The sequence below is a fragment of the Auxenochlorella protothecoides genome (genome assembly GCF_000733215.1).
Source record: "Auxenochlorella protothecoides strain 0710 unplaced genomic scaffold scaffold40, whole genome shotgun sequence".
NCBI classification, from domain to species: Eukaryota; Viridiplantae; Chlorophyta; class Trebouxiophyceae; order Chlorellales; family Chlorellaceae; genus Auxenochlorella; species Auxenochlorella protothecoides.
In genome coordinates, this window is record NW_011934210.1 from 97,173 (window position 1) to 110,918 (window position 13,746).

Consider the following 13,746-nt stretch of genomic DNA (forward strand, 5'->3'; position numbering starts at 1 on the left):
GCATCGCGATCTAGGCCTCCACGGGGGCGGGCAGCGCCGCCACCTCCTCCTCCTTGGGCGTGAGGACGGTGACGACGTCGGGCAGCGGTGTGCGAGGTCCGACCTTTCCAGTGGGGTCCCACTCGCGCATGATCTTCACCTTGATGCCCAGCACGCCCTGGCGCAGCAGCACGTGCCGCACCGCGGCGTCGATGTACTCCCGCACAGGGTTGCCGCTGGACACCTGGTACCCGTCCTTGAACTTCATGGACTTGGCGCGCTGCGCGCGCAGCTTGCCGGAGACGATGACCTCGCAACCCTTGGCGCCGGCCTCCATGACGAAGCGCAGCACGCCGTAGCAGGCGCGGCGCACGGCCAGGCCGCCCAGCAGCTTGTAGCGCAGGGACTCGGCCTGGGCCACGGCGCACAGCCCGCGGTTGGCCACCTTCTCAGCATACAGCTCCACCGCGCCCTCAGGGAACTTGAAGCGCTTCTGGACCACGCTGGTCAGCTCGCGGATACGGCGGCCCTTCACGCCTGCAGGGCAGGAGGGGGGAGGGGGGGGGGGGGGAGGAGTTGAGAAGTCGGGGGCGGGAGGGGGGGACAACTTAACGAGCTGGGAGCACCTCCTGCCGGACAAGCTATGGCCAAAGAGGCAACGGTGAGCCTAGGGCAAGGTAGTTTGCCATAGCCTCAAGGGAGAAAGAGTATTAAAGACAGGCAGGTCAAGGGCCTGTCACGGATGCCGGCAGATTCAAGAGGGAGCAAGATCCCCAGTGGGGTCAAAAGGATGGCCCAAAGCCAGTCACTGCAATTATCCATCAATATGATGAACATCCACTTCTAGGAGCGCGCGGGTTCAGAAATATGAGAGTCTCCCAACCTCCCATGTCGGCTGGTCCCCAGCATGAGCTGGGCCGCAGCCCGCCGGACAAAAAAATCGAGATTCCGCGCTCGCCCCACCCCTGCCCCTCCGTGACACCCTCCCAGCCACTCACCAAGCACGCCCTGGGTGCGGGTGGCACGGATGATGATCTCAGTGCGCAGGGGGGTGACGCGCACCTCCACGCCGGAGTACCCATCCTCTGCCAACTCGCGGACCAGCAGCTCGTTCAGCTCCGCGTAGAAGACGCCATCCGCCACAAACTGCATGGAATTCGGGGGAAGGAGAGTATAGGCCCGGCTCCCTCCACGCCCTCAGAGGGCTCTGTGGCAAGTGAGGGGTCCCCGCCCAGAGCATGCCCCTCGCTCCTCCGCTCGCCTTCCTCTTCTTGCTGATCTGCGTCGCCATGGTTGCTCACGACGACGGGTGCAGAGGAGAAACGCAGATGGCTATCGCCGAAAAGGAGGGAGTCAGGCACCCTACCGCCCAGCTCTACCCTGCGGTAAAAGAGCCGCCCTGCCTCCAGGGTCTACTGCCAGGTCGATTTCCGTGATGTGGCACTGGGGAATGATCGAGCCACTGCGATAGCTCATTCACGAGGTCCAGAGTCGCTAGAGACAGCACTGACCTCCTTTAACACAACGTCTGAGCTCACCTCGATGTCCTAGGGCCTGCTGATCCCTCTGTCACTCGCAGGGCCCCGGCAAAGACCCATCGTGCACAGCTGGCCAGCTCGATTCGCTTTCTCGGCCGTCTGTAGCAGCCAAGAACAAGGGCTGCTGATTCAAGTCGCATTGGGGATCCAGGCATGGACATCCCACCCAACCAGACGGTGTACATCAGCAACCTGTACGAGAAGCTGAACAAGGATGGTGAGCACACAGGAAAAGCTGCTCTTGGCGATCAAAATCTTACCGAGAAGCGCATTGCCCATGTCAATTTGTGAATAAAATCTCACTCTGCTACACTGCGTAGAGGCCAAGAAGCTGCTCTATGCGCTCTTCGGCCAGTTTGGGAAAGTGCTAGACGTTGTGGTGATGAAGGGGGCGGCCTTGAGGGGCAAGGCTTGGGTGGTCTTTGCCGACGTCGGCGCTGCCACAGATGCTCTCCGAGCCATGCAAGACTTTCCATTCTTCGACAAACCTCTGGTGCGTGGGGTGGAGGCTTTGGGGTGGTGGATGAGGGTGGCAGGAGCCGAGGTCTGACGTTCTTGTGGCTGGTGCTTCGGGAAATTGCCGCTTCCTTCCTGTGCTGGATCCTGGCCCTGCTAGAAAGCAGCTGTCCTGCCCTTCATGCCATCTAGTGTATTGTGTCGGGATGGCTGCCCCCTTCCTCATGTTGGCATTTGGCGTTTGTGGCCAAGGGCTCCTGCACTGACCTATGCAACACTCACTGCCCTCACAACAGCGGCTATCCTTTGCCAAGTCCAAGTCTGAGGTCATCACCAGGCTAGAAGCCGGCAGCAAGAAGACGAAGAAGGACAAGAAGCCTGCAGAGGCAGCAAAGGACGCCGAGACCGCGCCTGCCCTCGCAAACGGGCGGGGTGCTCATGCCCCATCTGCGACCCCGGCGCAGCGCAGCGTGGACGTCGGTGAGCCAAACCAGACCCTCTTCGTGGAGAACCTGCCCGAGGCCACCACAGCCGACATGCTCTCCATGCTCTTCAGCCAGTACAATGGTGTGTGCCTGGAATGGGCCCTTCGATGATGAGGCTGGGAGGGCCGACTCGGGGGCCGTGCTCGGTATGACCAGGCAGAGAAGCAGTCTCGACTCTTCTGCCACTTGACAAGCTCAGTGGGAGCAGTCGCTGAGGCAGCATGACATGCATCTGTGGAGGTGCCCTGTTGGAAGACGGCCTACTGGTTACCACCACCCGATTAACCCCTCTCCCTTGGTCCACAACAGGTTTTGTGGAGATTCGGATGGTCGAGGCTCGGCCAGGCATTGCTTTCATAGACTTCAGCAACGATGCACAGGTGGGTTATAGATCCCTTGCTCTGGATGAATGTACTGTTGGTGCGAAAGTATGATTCTTGGTATCCTCACATGGCAATCACTGGGAAGATGCAAGGGTGTGGGCACAGTGCAACGTGTTTGCTGGTTGCCCCCGAGGGTGCTGCGAGGGACTACTCACGCGGATCAATCCAAGCCCATCCCCTCTGCAGTCTGGAGTCGCGCTTTCTGGGCTCAACGGGTTCCATGTGACGCCGCAGCATGCTCTGAAAATCACGTACGCCAAGCGCTGACGGAGTGCGTGCTGTGACAGTACTGCTTGATTTGGCCGCCTCTGCTTGTGCAACCCCTCCACCATGCCCTGCTTCCGCTCACCACCCTCCCCCGCTCCCAGCTGTGTAAGTCTCCCGCCAAGAAGTTCAACATCAGGGTTCACCAGAAATGTGCATTAAGCGGCTCAGATGAGGCTTGCCTGCCCGTTTGCGTGTCCCTCGCCGGACCCAGGCTGCTTGGTGGGGCTGAGGGCGGGCGTGGTCACCCTCTCCTCCAGCCCCTGCATGGCGCTGGCCATCCCCAGCGCCCCGCGCAGCAGCGCCGCCGACCGCGTCAGAGCCGCCGCGGCGTCGTGCGTCAGCGACAGGGACACGTCCGCCAGCTGGCGCGAGCTGGGGGCCCGGGGGCCTGCGCACCCCGCAAGCGACGCCCGCTCCGCCTCCAGCCGTTTCCGGAAGGTCGCCAGCCGCGCCTCCACGGCACACACGTCCTCCGCGCAGACGCAATCGTCCAGGGAGCAGCGCCCTAGCTCGGCTCGCAGCGCGCCCAGCGCGGCCGCCACGGCCGAGTCTGAAGCCTCCGATGCCTCGGGGCTGGCGTCGGAAGCGGCGGCCTGCGGAATTACTGGCGGCGCCGCCGTGGCCGCCCAAGCGACATCCGCCCCTCCTCCAGCCCGCCGACCCTCCAGCTCGGAGACGCGGGCCCGCAGCGACTTGATCTCCCGCGCCAGCAGCTTCTGGTCGGCCCTCGCCTTGGCGGCGGCTGCCGCCGCCGCCTGGGTCTGCGCCCGGAGCCGGCCCTCGCACTCTTCCAGCGCCGAAGCAGAGGCCTCGGCTGCGGCATCGGCGGTGGTCCGCTGCATCCTCAACTCGGCCTCCAGCGCCGTTCTACCTGCCGCCGCATCCTCCGCCGCTCTCGCGGTCAGGCGCGCCCTTTCCTCCCTCAGGGCGTCTTCTGCTGCACGGCGCTGGCGCCGCTCGGTCTCCAACTCGGCTCGCACCGCCTCTACATCGTCATCAGCGGCACCTCCGCCTCCACGCTCGGCCACCTGGGCTGCCAGGCTTGCGATCGCCGCCTGGTCCGTCTGGATGCAGCGTGCCGCGTCTGGCGCACGAGGATGCAGGCGTGGAAGGGTTGGAAGCTGTGTCGGAGCAAGCTGCGGGGGGGTGACTCATGCAGGCAGGCAGTGACGCATAGGTGTCCGTGCTCCTGGCCCTCAACCCGCGAAGTGACCAGCGAGAATGGGACATTGAGGCTTCTTAATAGCGCACAGCAGTCGCCTTGGCACCATCACATCCCCCCTGTCCCAAACCCACGCGTAGAAATATTCCCAAGCTCCCACTCCCCACCGTGCAGATCGGCGTGAGCAGTGACGAGGGCACGTCGCAGCGTCTCCACCATCGCAGACAGCCTCGCCCTTTCTTCCACGTGCAGCGTCATGCGCAGTCGGTGCCGGGCCTCGCCCCTGTCAAGGACAGGCGTCTGCGCATGGGCACTGCCTTCCGAGCGGGGCCCGGTTTCTTGCCGCGCTTTGGCGAGAGCTGGGGGGGAGGCGCTTCCTGTGGACTGTAGCCTGGGCCCCAGGTCGCGGCTGCCGCTTACGGAAGCGAGGTCGCCATCTCTCCCCTGTCCTTGTTGGGCAGAGCCTTGCCTGTCAAGCTCAGCGCCAGCCATGTTGCCGCTGCCTTCACGCAGTCCAGATACCTCACCTGGCCCTGCACTCCCTGACAAAGATGGGGAGGCCAGGGAGTGGGATCTGGGCGCCAGCCCAGCCACCGGTGTCCTGCAGCCAAGGAGAATGGGGGTTGAAGGAACTCCATACGCATATTTTTCTGGGCTGCAGGGCTGCACATTGTCAAGTGTTGCGAACTGGCGGGGGGCCCATCGCCATCGCACCCTCCCCACCTGGTGACGGCACGGGCGGTGGTGTCCAGCTCGCAGAAGGCATACATGGCCGAGGAGTTGGCGATGGAGGGGACCTCCGTCAGACGCCAGAGCCACTGCTCCAGCTCCCACCGCCGCTGCTCTATGAGGTCGGGGCGCTGATTGACCCAGGCAAGCGTCTTCTTGGGTGGCGGGTCCAAGGCAGTCAGCGTGGCCGGCCCCAGCTCCTCCTGAAGCTGCCAGGGTAGTGGTGGGGCTGAAAAGGCCAGCTTGAAAAGTCAATCCGAGTTCTAAATGCATCAGGCTGCAGGAAAAAAAAAATGTACCTTCTGGTGCAGAGTGGTGAAATTGGAGAACCGCCTGCCCACACTCCTTCGACGTGGGGGCCCGTCGGGAGGGATCACGGTGACCTCCATCTGCATCTCGTGGTGGATATATGACCCTTAAATAGGGCTCAGAATAGAGCAATGTTAGCGCATGGGTCTGGTATGCCTGCCCTGCCCAGATTTGTGCTTCCCCTGGCGACCTGATAAAAGACAGACGAGTCGCCATCTGGGAGCTCAGCCAGGGACCAGGAAGGCAGTCGAAGTGTATACCTCCAAGCCTTTGCCGTGCGGGTCCCCATTACAAGGCGAGGAAAGTCGATCGCACTCAAGGTCTTGGGATCACTTATGGACCGCCTCCAGTGCTGGTGCAGGCTACGCTCCGATTGACTGCCTCCCACATCCACAGCAACGTCTTCTTCTCAAGATATCACTGAACGGCACTGCAAGAAGCTGTAGTGATGCACCAGCGCGTCGCGAATTTGTTGCGATCTGGACCCTTGCGGAATGGGAATCCACCCGCTCTCGTGGTCACATCGTGGGGGGCGCGGGGGGGCGGCAATGCATCATGCGTCAAAGGCAATACTGGGAGCGACAGGTGGGTGGGGCTCTGGTCGCGTGGTCCCTCCACACGCCCTCAGACCATGGCGGAGGAAGTGGGCTTCGCCCCGGACATCTGTACCGAGGAGGCCGGGTTGCTGTTCAGGTAGGGCTCCTGCGCAGCCACCGCACTGCTCATATCATCCCCCAGCACGAAGATGATGAGGAGGTTGGCCATCATGGTCAGGATGGCCCCTGCGGCAAAGGCCTCCGTGGAGCTCCGCAGTGCCCCGCTGGACGACTTGACAACGGTGAAGGCATTGTTTGTAACCACAAAGAAGAGGGTGGTGACCATGGCCAGCGTCACCATCAGGCCCAGCTTGTTGCTGCCGCGGCGGGTGTAGTAGGCCACCGCCAGGAAGATCAGGGTGAAGAGCTGGAAGAACACCGCCCACCTGAGGGAGGGTAGGGAGGGCAGCGGGGGTTGAAGGGGGGGGTCAGTACGATGAGCAGAGTGCACGGCAGGCTATATGCGATTGGAGGCATGGCGGTTGTGAGGAGCTTGCCAGGACAGAACAGCCCACGGCCACTGGTTGTGAGCCATGCAGGGTGAACGGGTCCTCCATCCACAGGCAGAAACTTACCATGCGAGCTGCGCGTACGCCGTCAGGCAGACATCTACGATGGAATCTGGGTTCTCCTTGTTACAGTTGTACTGCCAGGCAGAGATACCTGCGGTGGGCAAATAAATTGGCGCATGAGCTCAGCAAGCGTCTCAATTACTCGCATCGCATGGTAAAGGTCGTGCGGTGCCCCGAGACTACCCCTCAAGCCTCTAAAATACCACCCACCTCCCAGCAGAATAATCCATGCTATAATGTTGAGACCGAACAGCAGGGAGACAATCGTCGACCGCTGCATGTTGAAGCTTTCCTAGACACCTGGTGTTTCGTAGAGTGTTACATGGGTAAAGAGCTCTGTCCCTCGAGCTTGGTCAATAGTGGATTGGGGCAGCACAGTCCCCTCCGGAAGCATTCGGCTTGTCGAGGGAGAACCCCCCACTGCCCCCCCGGGACTGGAACGGGAAATGCAGCTTTGGAGCACTTACTAGACCCCATCACATGCAATGCTGATCTTTAAGACACCAGCACGACTCCACATACCTGCAGAGCGAGTCGGGGCTCCGTATGGCGTCCGAGGATCCCAGCGAGATGCAGACCCACGCGCTTGGGTCGAGACACCGTGCAGAGAGAGCACGTAATCGCTGTGTGTCCACGATGTACTTAATCAGATGGACGAGTTGATTGCCCACTTCGATGTTCACACGCGATAGTAACGCGGTGGTCGTCGTGGTCGCCTTCCTTTCCATTGGAATCTACACCGTCTTTCGCCTGGGCGCGAGGCAAGACCGGAACGAAGTAATGTGAGCAGCCAGCATCCTTGTCCTGCTGCGATCCCCTGGCAATTAAGAAGCTGAACTGTCGTTGGCTGAAAGATGGCGGAGGAGGGTACCAGCCCGGAGGAGCTGCGGGCAAACCTTCGCGAGTATGAGGAGCAACTTGAGCAGGTTGGAAAATGGTGTGGCACGCCCGCAGCGTAGACAGGCGAGTCGATGAACCTGCAGCCGCCTACATGGGTCTGATTGAACTTTGCACAAACCACAGGTTGGAGGGCTGCTCCTGGATGACCCCCACAACGACGAGTACAAGGGCATATACGAAAGCCTGACCGAGGTGTGCCAGGACGACCTTCATATTGGATACACAATTGGGCTCTGCGGTGCGATGTAGGTGTGTTCTAGATCAGGACTTGGTGTGGGATCCATCCCCCTCGCCCTCATCCCCTCACAGGTCATCCAGCTCACCAAGGAGCTCGTCGCCGAGGGGGGACCCAGCCCATCACAACCCCCGGCCCAGCCCCAGGCCCCCACAGCCGCGGCCCCTCTCATCCACCCCGCGGCCGCCATCACCACCGCCCCGGACCTGCGCCTTCCCTCCATCCTCCCCCCCACCGTGGCCGCGCAGATCAGGTCGGCCCGGCACCGAGCGGCGTTTGCGGGGCAAGCCCCCGCCGCCTGGGCCATCGGTGCCCCCGTCCAGGCCATCTACCGGGAGGATGGGCAGTGGTACAACGGCGTGGTGTCGGCGGTCAGCGTCTCCGGCAAGTTCATCGTCCAGTACGAGGGCTACGACCAGGCCGAGGAGGTGGAGCGGGAGGAGGTGCGCCTACGCGGCGCCGAGGCCAACGGCGGCTACACCGGCGTGGTGGCGCCCAAGAAGCGGAAGGTGAACGAGGAGGTGGCGCTGGAGGAGATGCCCGCTTGGCTCCAGATAAAACCAGAGGGTGAGTCCTGTATGGACTGGACTGGGATCGGGGGTGGTGGGAAGCCAGGGGGGGGGCAGGCGCACAGAGTCTGAGCAGGAGGATGCCCATAGTCCCGCACCTCCTTCGACCCCTGTCGCCCCTCATAATCTCATCTTCCAGACGACGAGAAGGTCAAGGCGAAGAAGAAGAAGCTCCAAAAATCGTACAAGTCGAAGCAACGCTTTGCCAGGATGGACGTTCAAACCAAGGAGAAGGCCAACTCATGGAAGAACTTTGTGTCCGGGAAGGGTGAGATCGGGGTTGGGAGCTGTGATGGGTTATGGTGGTATCGGGATGATAGGTTTCTGCGTGAGGACTGGCCTGCACGATCATCCTTAATCAGGGAGGATGGGGGCAGATGCCATGGGAACAGCTGGTTGGGAGAAGCATTCAAGTGCCTGCATTAACGGCAATGGGAACCCCCATCTCCTACCCCTGCCCTGCAATTTTCCACAGGCTCCAAGAAGAAGCCAGGATTCATGACGGGGCACAAGAAGGAGAGCATATTCAAGGTCCCCGATGGTCTGGGGGCGCGTGTGGGCGTAGTCGGCAGCGGCAAGCCCATGACCGAGTTTGGGCATGCGCGGCGGCACGACTTTGCCGCCGACGCCTGACGGACCGGACGCTCCTGGTTGGTCCTTATTTACTGAATCTACATACCCCCTTCCCTAGCTCATCTGCCCAACCATTACCCTGCTCGACACTTGGCTATCAGGGGAAATGTGCCAGGGGCGGGGGGCCAGTCACGCGTCAGCATGGTGCATCTGATTGGGCTCGGGAGAGTCACCTCCGCGCGCTCCAGGCGCATGCCCTCCATCCCACCCGCCCCTCAGCTCAACGCCGCGGCCACGGCGTCAAAGGCGGCCGGGGCCAGGCTCGTCTCCTGGGCCTTGAACACTGTGGCGACGCCGCGCTGCCCGGGGACGAACCGCAGCTCCAGCAGCAGCTGCGCGCGCTGGCCGGAGGGCAGCCCCGCCGCGCCCGTCACGTACAGTACCTCCGCGCCGGGCACCGACTTGTGCGCCATGACGAAGAGCCTGGCGGCCTCCAGGCTGGCCTGCGCAGCGGGCACGGCGTGGATGACCAGGGGCAGCGTCCGCGCCTGCTCCGCGGCGTCCGGCAGCGCCTGCCACTCGCCCACAAAGGCCTCGGGGCTGGTGCGCCCGTCCTCGCGCAGCAACGCGGCCAGCGGCACGGCATCGGCCAGGTAGAGCACGCCCAGCTGGGACACCTTGATGGCCACCTGCAGCGCCGGGGTCAGGGCGGGCGTGGCCGACGCTGGGTTCTGGACCAGGGGAACCCGCGCTGAGGCCGATGCGCCGGGTGCGACTGTGCGGGAAAGTGGGGCCAGGGTGAGGTGGGGGGGGGTGGATGGGGTTGAGGAGTGGGGTCGAGGCGTGGGCAAGGAACCGGAGCGCTTCAACACAAAGGCGGCCTTGTGCTCTGAGCGCAAAGCAGGCATCCCAGCCGCCAGGCCAGCACATACAACTCACAGGCATCCTTCCCATGAGCACTCGCATCCAGGGCATCCCCCATGTCCACCACCCCGGCCTACGTCGAGGAACCGGAATGGTCTGGGACTGGGGCACCAGGCCCCAGCCATTCTTGTTCAGCTGGATCATGAAGCCGTCCAGAGGAACGCCCGCCCCCGCATTCTCCAGGTGCAGCTGTGGGTTTGGGGGGCGAGCCGACGAGCAGGTGTGAGGGGCGCCCCTCGAGGGGGCCACAGAATGATGGCGGATGCCTTTCCTGCTGCCCAGGCGACGCCCTGGATGTCATCCCCCACCGCTGTTGCCACCCCTCCCAGCTTCCACTGTCCAGTGCCCATGCCCACAGTCCCCACTTTCCTTCCTCTCCCCCCCATTGTCCCTGCACAGAAACTCAAAACCCCCACCTGGTAGGCCAGCTGGCCGCCGGCCTCGCGCTCGACCCCACCGCGGATGACCAGGCCCTTGCCTGCCTCGGCCGCAAGGAGGACCGGGAGGTGGCTGGCGGCGCCAGGCGCCGCGCGGCCGGCGACCGCGCCGAAGACCGCGCCGTTGCTCACGCTGAGCCCGCCCAGCAGATCGAGGACGTCTGGCGCCCCGGCGGCGGCGTGAGTGGTCGGCGCCTGTGTCGGCGCCGGCGCGGCGGCGTCGGCGTCGGCGCCCCCCAGGTCCAGCAAGTCGCCGAGGAGGTCCGGGACGGGCGCGGGCGGCGTGGGCACGTGCGGCGTGGCGGCGGCCGACCCGCCCGCCGACCCGCCCGCCGCCGTCCCGCCCGCCTCGTCCGCGGCGGTGGAGGTCGAGCGGCTCACCCCCACGCCGCCCGCGCCCAGCTGCGAGGCGCGGCGCACGGCCAGGCGCGCGGCGGAGGTGAAGGCCGCGGCGGGGCGATGCAGGACGCTGGCCAGCGAGCCCAGCTCGCCCAGCAGCTCGGCGCGCAGGGCCGGGTCCACGCCGTCGGCGGCGGCCTCGATCACGGGGCGCGGCGCCAGCACCACGTCGCGCGCGGCGTCGGGGTCGGCCGACAGCAGGCGCCAGTAGATGTAGGCGCGGTCGCGCAGGTCGGGGCTGTCCGTCTCCTGCGTCGCGTAGGACAGCACCAGCTGGATCAGGGCCTGCGGCTTCTCGCTGGGCTTCCTCAGGAACAGCTTCACCGTGGCGGTGACCAGCGCCAGCTGCACCCCGGGCGACTCCTCCGGGAACCCCTCCAGGAACTGCTCCAGCAGCTCGTCGGCGTTGTCGATGCGGTCCGCGTACTCCCCGATGATCCACACCATGGCCGCCTTGGCCTCGGGCTCGTCCAGTGCCTCCAGGCACTCGCACAGCGGCGCGATCACGCGCTCGTAGCGCCCCGGGTAGCGCCGGAAGACGTCGCGCAGGACCACCACCGCCTCCTGGACCACGTAGGACACGCGACCCTGGATCAGGTCCAGCAGCACGTTCACGCAGCGCTCCGCGGCGGGCTCCAGCGAGATAGCGCAGCGCCCCACCGCGCGCACCGCCTTGCGCACAAAGTCCACGTCCACCTCGCTGGCGTACTCGCGCAGCTCCAGCAGCACCTTTATAGGTTTGGAATTTCAGAGGTTTGTCAGATGGATGGGGCTGGAGATGATGAAGAGCAGGGGGTGGCAGCATGTCATGGGGTTGGACGAGCCCAGAGGGATCACAGAGAGAGGGTTGAACCAGCAGGTTGAAGCCTCGTTTTCCCCCCACATCCTCTCCCACCCCCTCTTCCCCAAACCCCTACCTGGTCGATGTTCTTCTCGTCCGCCAGCTTGATCATGATCTCCAGCTTCTCGGTCTTGACGTAGATGGGGTCGTTGTACTTGCAGAAGAAGACCTTCACCTCGTGGGACAGGATGCCCGGCACGCTCTGCACGATGAGGTCGATGTTGCGCAGCGCCACATACTGGATCTCGGGCTCGGCGCCCAGCAGCGTGACCAGGGGCGGGGCCAGCTTCTTGTGGATGGCTGCGCGCGCGCCGGCGTCTTCGATGTACTGCGCATGGAGGTGGTGTGAATGGAGGGAGGAGGGATGAGGAGGGAGTTGTGGGCGAGATTAAAGGTGCCTGGGGGCATAAGAAATGAACTCCCCATCTCAGCCTTCCACAGTCCATGGTGTGGACCATGCACGACCGGACCCCCCCCCACACTCCACCGCCGCCAATCCCTCCCCCCCCCTTTACCCGCGCCAACAAACACTACCACCCACCAGCCAGCCAGCTCACCTTGGCTGCGTGCAGGATGAGCTTGATGGCCGACAGCACGACGGCGCCGTTGGCATGCTGCAGGCGTGCAGCCACGCGCTCCACGATGCCCTCGGCATCGCGCGAGTCGGCAGGGGTGTAGGCCGCCAGCGCATCCAGGATGAAGACCTGGCCCCACTCGCTGCACTCGTTGAGGGCGCGGAGGAGCTTGGTCAGCACCGCGCCGTCGATGACAAAGACCGGGCCGGAGGAGGAGGCCTGTATCTCGGCCAGCGCCGCCACCGCGTTGGCCACCACCATTGGGTTGGCGTCCCCCACCATGTCCTGCCATGGATCGGTCGGGATGGAGGGAGAGGGTGGGTGGTTTGAGAGCGGCCGACAGGAAAAGTGGGCATGGCATGGTGCCTGCCAGGCCCATGCCATGGAGAGGGGTGGCAGAACCTGAACCCCACACTCCTTGCCTCCTTGGCACCCTGCTGGTAGTCTGCACTCGGTGCCCAGCCCCCCCCCCCCCCACAAGCAACCAGGCACACCCTGAGCACGTCCAGGAAGCCGCGGTCCTCCACCATCTCGGCGGAGATGTCGTACAGCTTGGCCACGCAGACCGCGGCGGTCTTGCGCACGTAGGGGTCCTCGTCCTTCAGGCAGCGCTGCAGCGGGTCGCACAGGTACTCGGTGATCTTGTCCACCCGGATGCAGCCCATGGTGCGCACCGCCAGCGCGCGGATCAGCGGGTTGGGGTCTTGCGTGTCCTGGAGAGAGAAGGAGAGGCGGGCATTGAGAGGGGTGGTTGAGGGTGGGGATCAGGATCAAAGATCGGTGCGCGCCTGCTGTCTCGCACAGTGACGAATCAACATACCACCTACACATGTCACACGGCACGCCCACCTTGACAAAGGTGTTGACAGCCATGATTGCCAGATCGGGCTGGGTCTTGGCGTAGTTTATCAGGTACAGGTAGACCAGTTTCTTCAGCTCCATGTCTTCGGTCTGCATGCAGTTCACCACATCTGTGCAGTGCAAGGGGCGGAAGGGTAGGATGAAGATCGCACAGAAGGATTCTGCGCAGGGCTGAGAAAGGCTGGCAGTGGACAGGCAGAGCCTCGTGACAAGCGCCAGGGAACCAGCAAAGCAGTAACTCGGCGAGATTGGGGGTCGAACACGAAGATTACTTCTGACAATATCCTCTCATGACGAGACAGGCAGGCCTGAGAGACAGGATTCCCCTCTACTATGCGTGCCTGGGAACAAGGAGCTGACGTCCTTGCCCACGGTCATCGCGGCAATGACGCGCTTGACCGCGTTCTTCTGGGACTTGCGATCCAGGCTGTGGAGATCATTCTTGTACTCCGCCACCTCCCCTGAGGCAATGAGAGGGCCGCTCGGGCTGGGTGGAGGGCCCCACTGCACACGGCGGAACCGCTGCTCAGCGCCAGCGATCCCACCCCAACATTCATGCCCCGTCCCGCCCCTGCAAAGCGATTCTGGGGCGTGATCAGGGATGTGCCGCGTCATCCCCCCATCTCGCACCCTTCTTGGTGGTGGAGAAGAAGCGTCCGTCCGCCATCCCGGTGCGATCACTCCTACGCCAGCCAGGCAAGGTGGTGAGCCTCTGACCGTGCCAGGCGCTCGGCGTGTGTCCCTTCACTATCACGGTCTCAGCGGCCCCTGTCCGTCCAGACCGCAGAGGTGCTCTCCCGAGGGACCGGAGGTCAACTGCTCGGTGATTTTCGGTCCGACAGCACGCAAACCACGACCATGAAGGTTGTATATGTGAGCATGTTGCGAGCCACATGCAGGGATTTGCAATCCATAGGTGTGCTGTAATACTCCGTCGCATTGAATATGTAAACAGT

At 63.6% G+C, this 13,746-nt stretch overlaps 8 protein-coding genes across 8 annotated transcripts; 3 read left to right on the forward strand and 5 right to left on the reverse strand.

Moving 5' to 3' along the window:
- Nucleotides 1–10: 10 nt before the first annotated feature.
- Nucleotides 11–1,131, reverse strand: F751_3757 (40S ribosomal protein S3-3; the record flags this gene model as incomplete). The annotated part of the gene is made up of 2 exons (XM_011399331.1): nt 11–516; nt 978–1,131. The coding sequence occupies 2 exons, from the start codon at nt 1,129–1,131 to the stop codon at nt 11–13; spliced, it is 660 nt and encodes a 219-aa protein (XP_011397633.1).
- Nucleotides 1,132–1,646: 515 nt separating this feature from the next.
- On the reverse strand, nt 1,647–1,796 carry F751_3758 (hypothetical protein; the record flags this gene model as incomplete). The annotated part of the gene is made up of 1 exon (XM_011399332.1): nt 1,647–1,796. The coding sequence occupies one exon, from the start codon at nt 1,794–1,796 to the stop codon at nt 1,647–1,649; it is 150 nt and encodes a 49-aa protein (XP_011397634.1).
- On the forward strand, nt 1,671–3,108 carry F751_3759 (U2 small nuclear ribonucleoprotein B''; the record flags this gene model as incomplete). The annotated part of the gene is made up of 5 exons (XM_011399333.1): nt 1,671–1,734; nt 1,838–2,010; nt 2,270–2,540; nt 2,768–2,838; nt 3,028–3,108. 5 exons carry the CDS (start codon nt 1,671–1,673, stop codon nt 3,106–3,108), a joined length of 660 nt encoding a protein of 219 aa, XP_011397635.1.
- Nucleotides 3,109–3,272: 164 nt separating this feature from the next.
- F751_3760 (hypothetical protein) lies at nt 3,273–5,394 on the reverse strand (the record flags this gene model as incomplete). Its single annotated transcript, XM_011399334.1, has 4 exons — nt 3,273–4,192; nt 4,438–4,553; nt 4,994–5,208; nt 5,299–5,394. 4 exons carry the CDS (start codon nt 5,392–5,394, stop codon nt 3,273–3,275), a joined length of 1,347 nt encoding a protein of 448 aa, XP_011397636.1.
- A 538-nt stretch (nt 5,395–5,932) lies between these two features.
- Nucleotides 5,933–6,756, reverse strand: F751_3761 (hypothetical protein; the record flags this gene model as incomplete). Its single annotated transcript, XM_011399335.1, has 3 exons — nt 5,933–6,290; nt 6,480–6,567; nt 6,687–6,756. 3 exons carry the CDS (start codon nt 6,754–6,756, stop codon nt 5,933–5,935), a joined length of 516 nt encoding a protein of 171 aa, XP_011397637.1.
- F751_3762 (hypothetical protein) lies at nt 6,054–6,239 on the forward strand (the record flags this gene model as incomplete). The annotated part of the gene is made up of 1 exon (XM_011399336.1): nt 6,054–6,239. One exon carries the CDS (start codon nt 6,054–6,056, stop codon nt 6,237–6,239), a length of 186 nt encoding a protein of 61 aa, XP_011397638.1.
- Nucleotides 6,757–7,151: 395 nt separating the features above from the next.
- On the forward strand, nt 7,152–8,813 carry F751_3763 (hypothetical protein; the record flags this gene model as incomplete). Its single annotated transcript, XM_011399337.1, has 5 exons — nt 7,152–7,253; nt 7,500–7,568; nt 7,686–8,178; nt 8,320–8,448; nt 8,656–8,813. The coding sequence occupies 5 exons, from the start codon at nt 7,152–7,154 to the stop codon at nt 8,811–8,813; spliced, it is 951 nt and encodes a 316-aa protein (XP_011397639.1).
- A 215-nt stretch (nt 8,814–9,028) lies between these two features.
- F751_3764 (Beta-adaptin-like protein C) lies at nt 9,029–13,457 on the reverse strand (the record flags this gene model as incomplete). The annotated part of the gene is made up of 10 exons (XM_011399338.1): nt 9,029–9,528; nt 9,755–9,866; nt 10,094–10,159; nt 10,496–11,242; nt 11,431–11,682; nt 11,912–12,214; nt 12,424–12,642; nt 12,779–12,900; nt 13,123–13,251; nt 13,421–13,457. 10 exons carry the CDS (start codon nt 13,455–13,457, stop codon nt 9,029–9,031), a joined length of 2,487 nt encoding a protein of 828 aa, XP_011397640.1.
- Nucleotides 13,458–13,746: the final 289 nt, after the last annotated feature.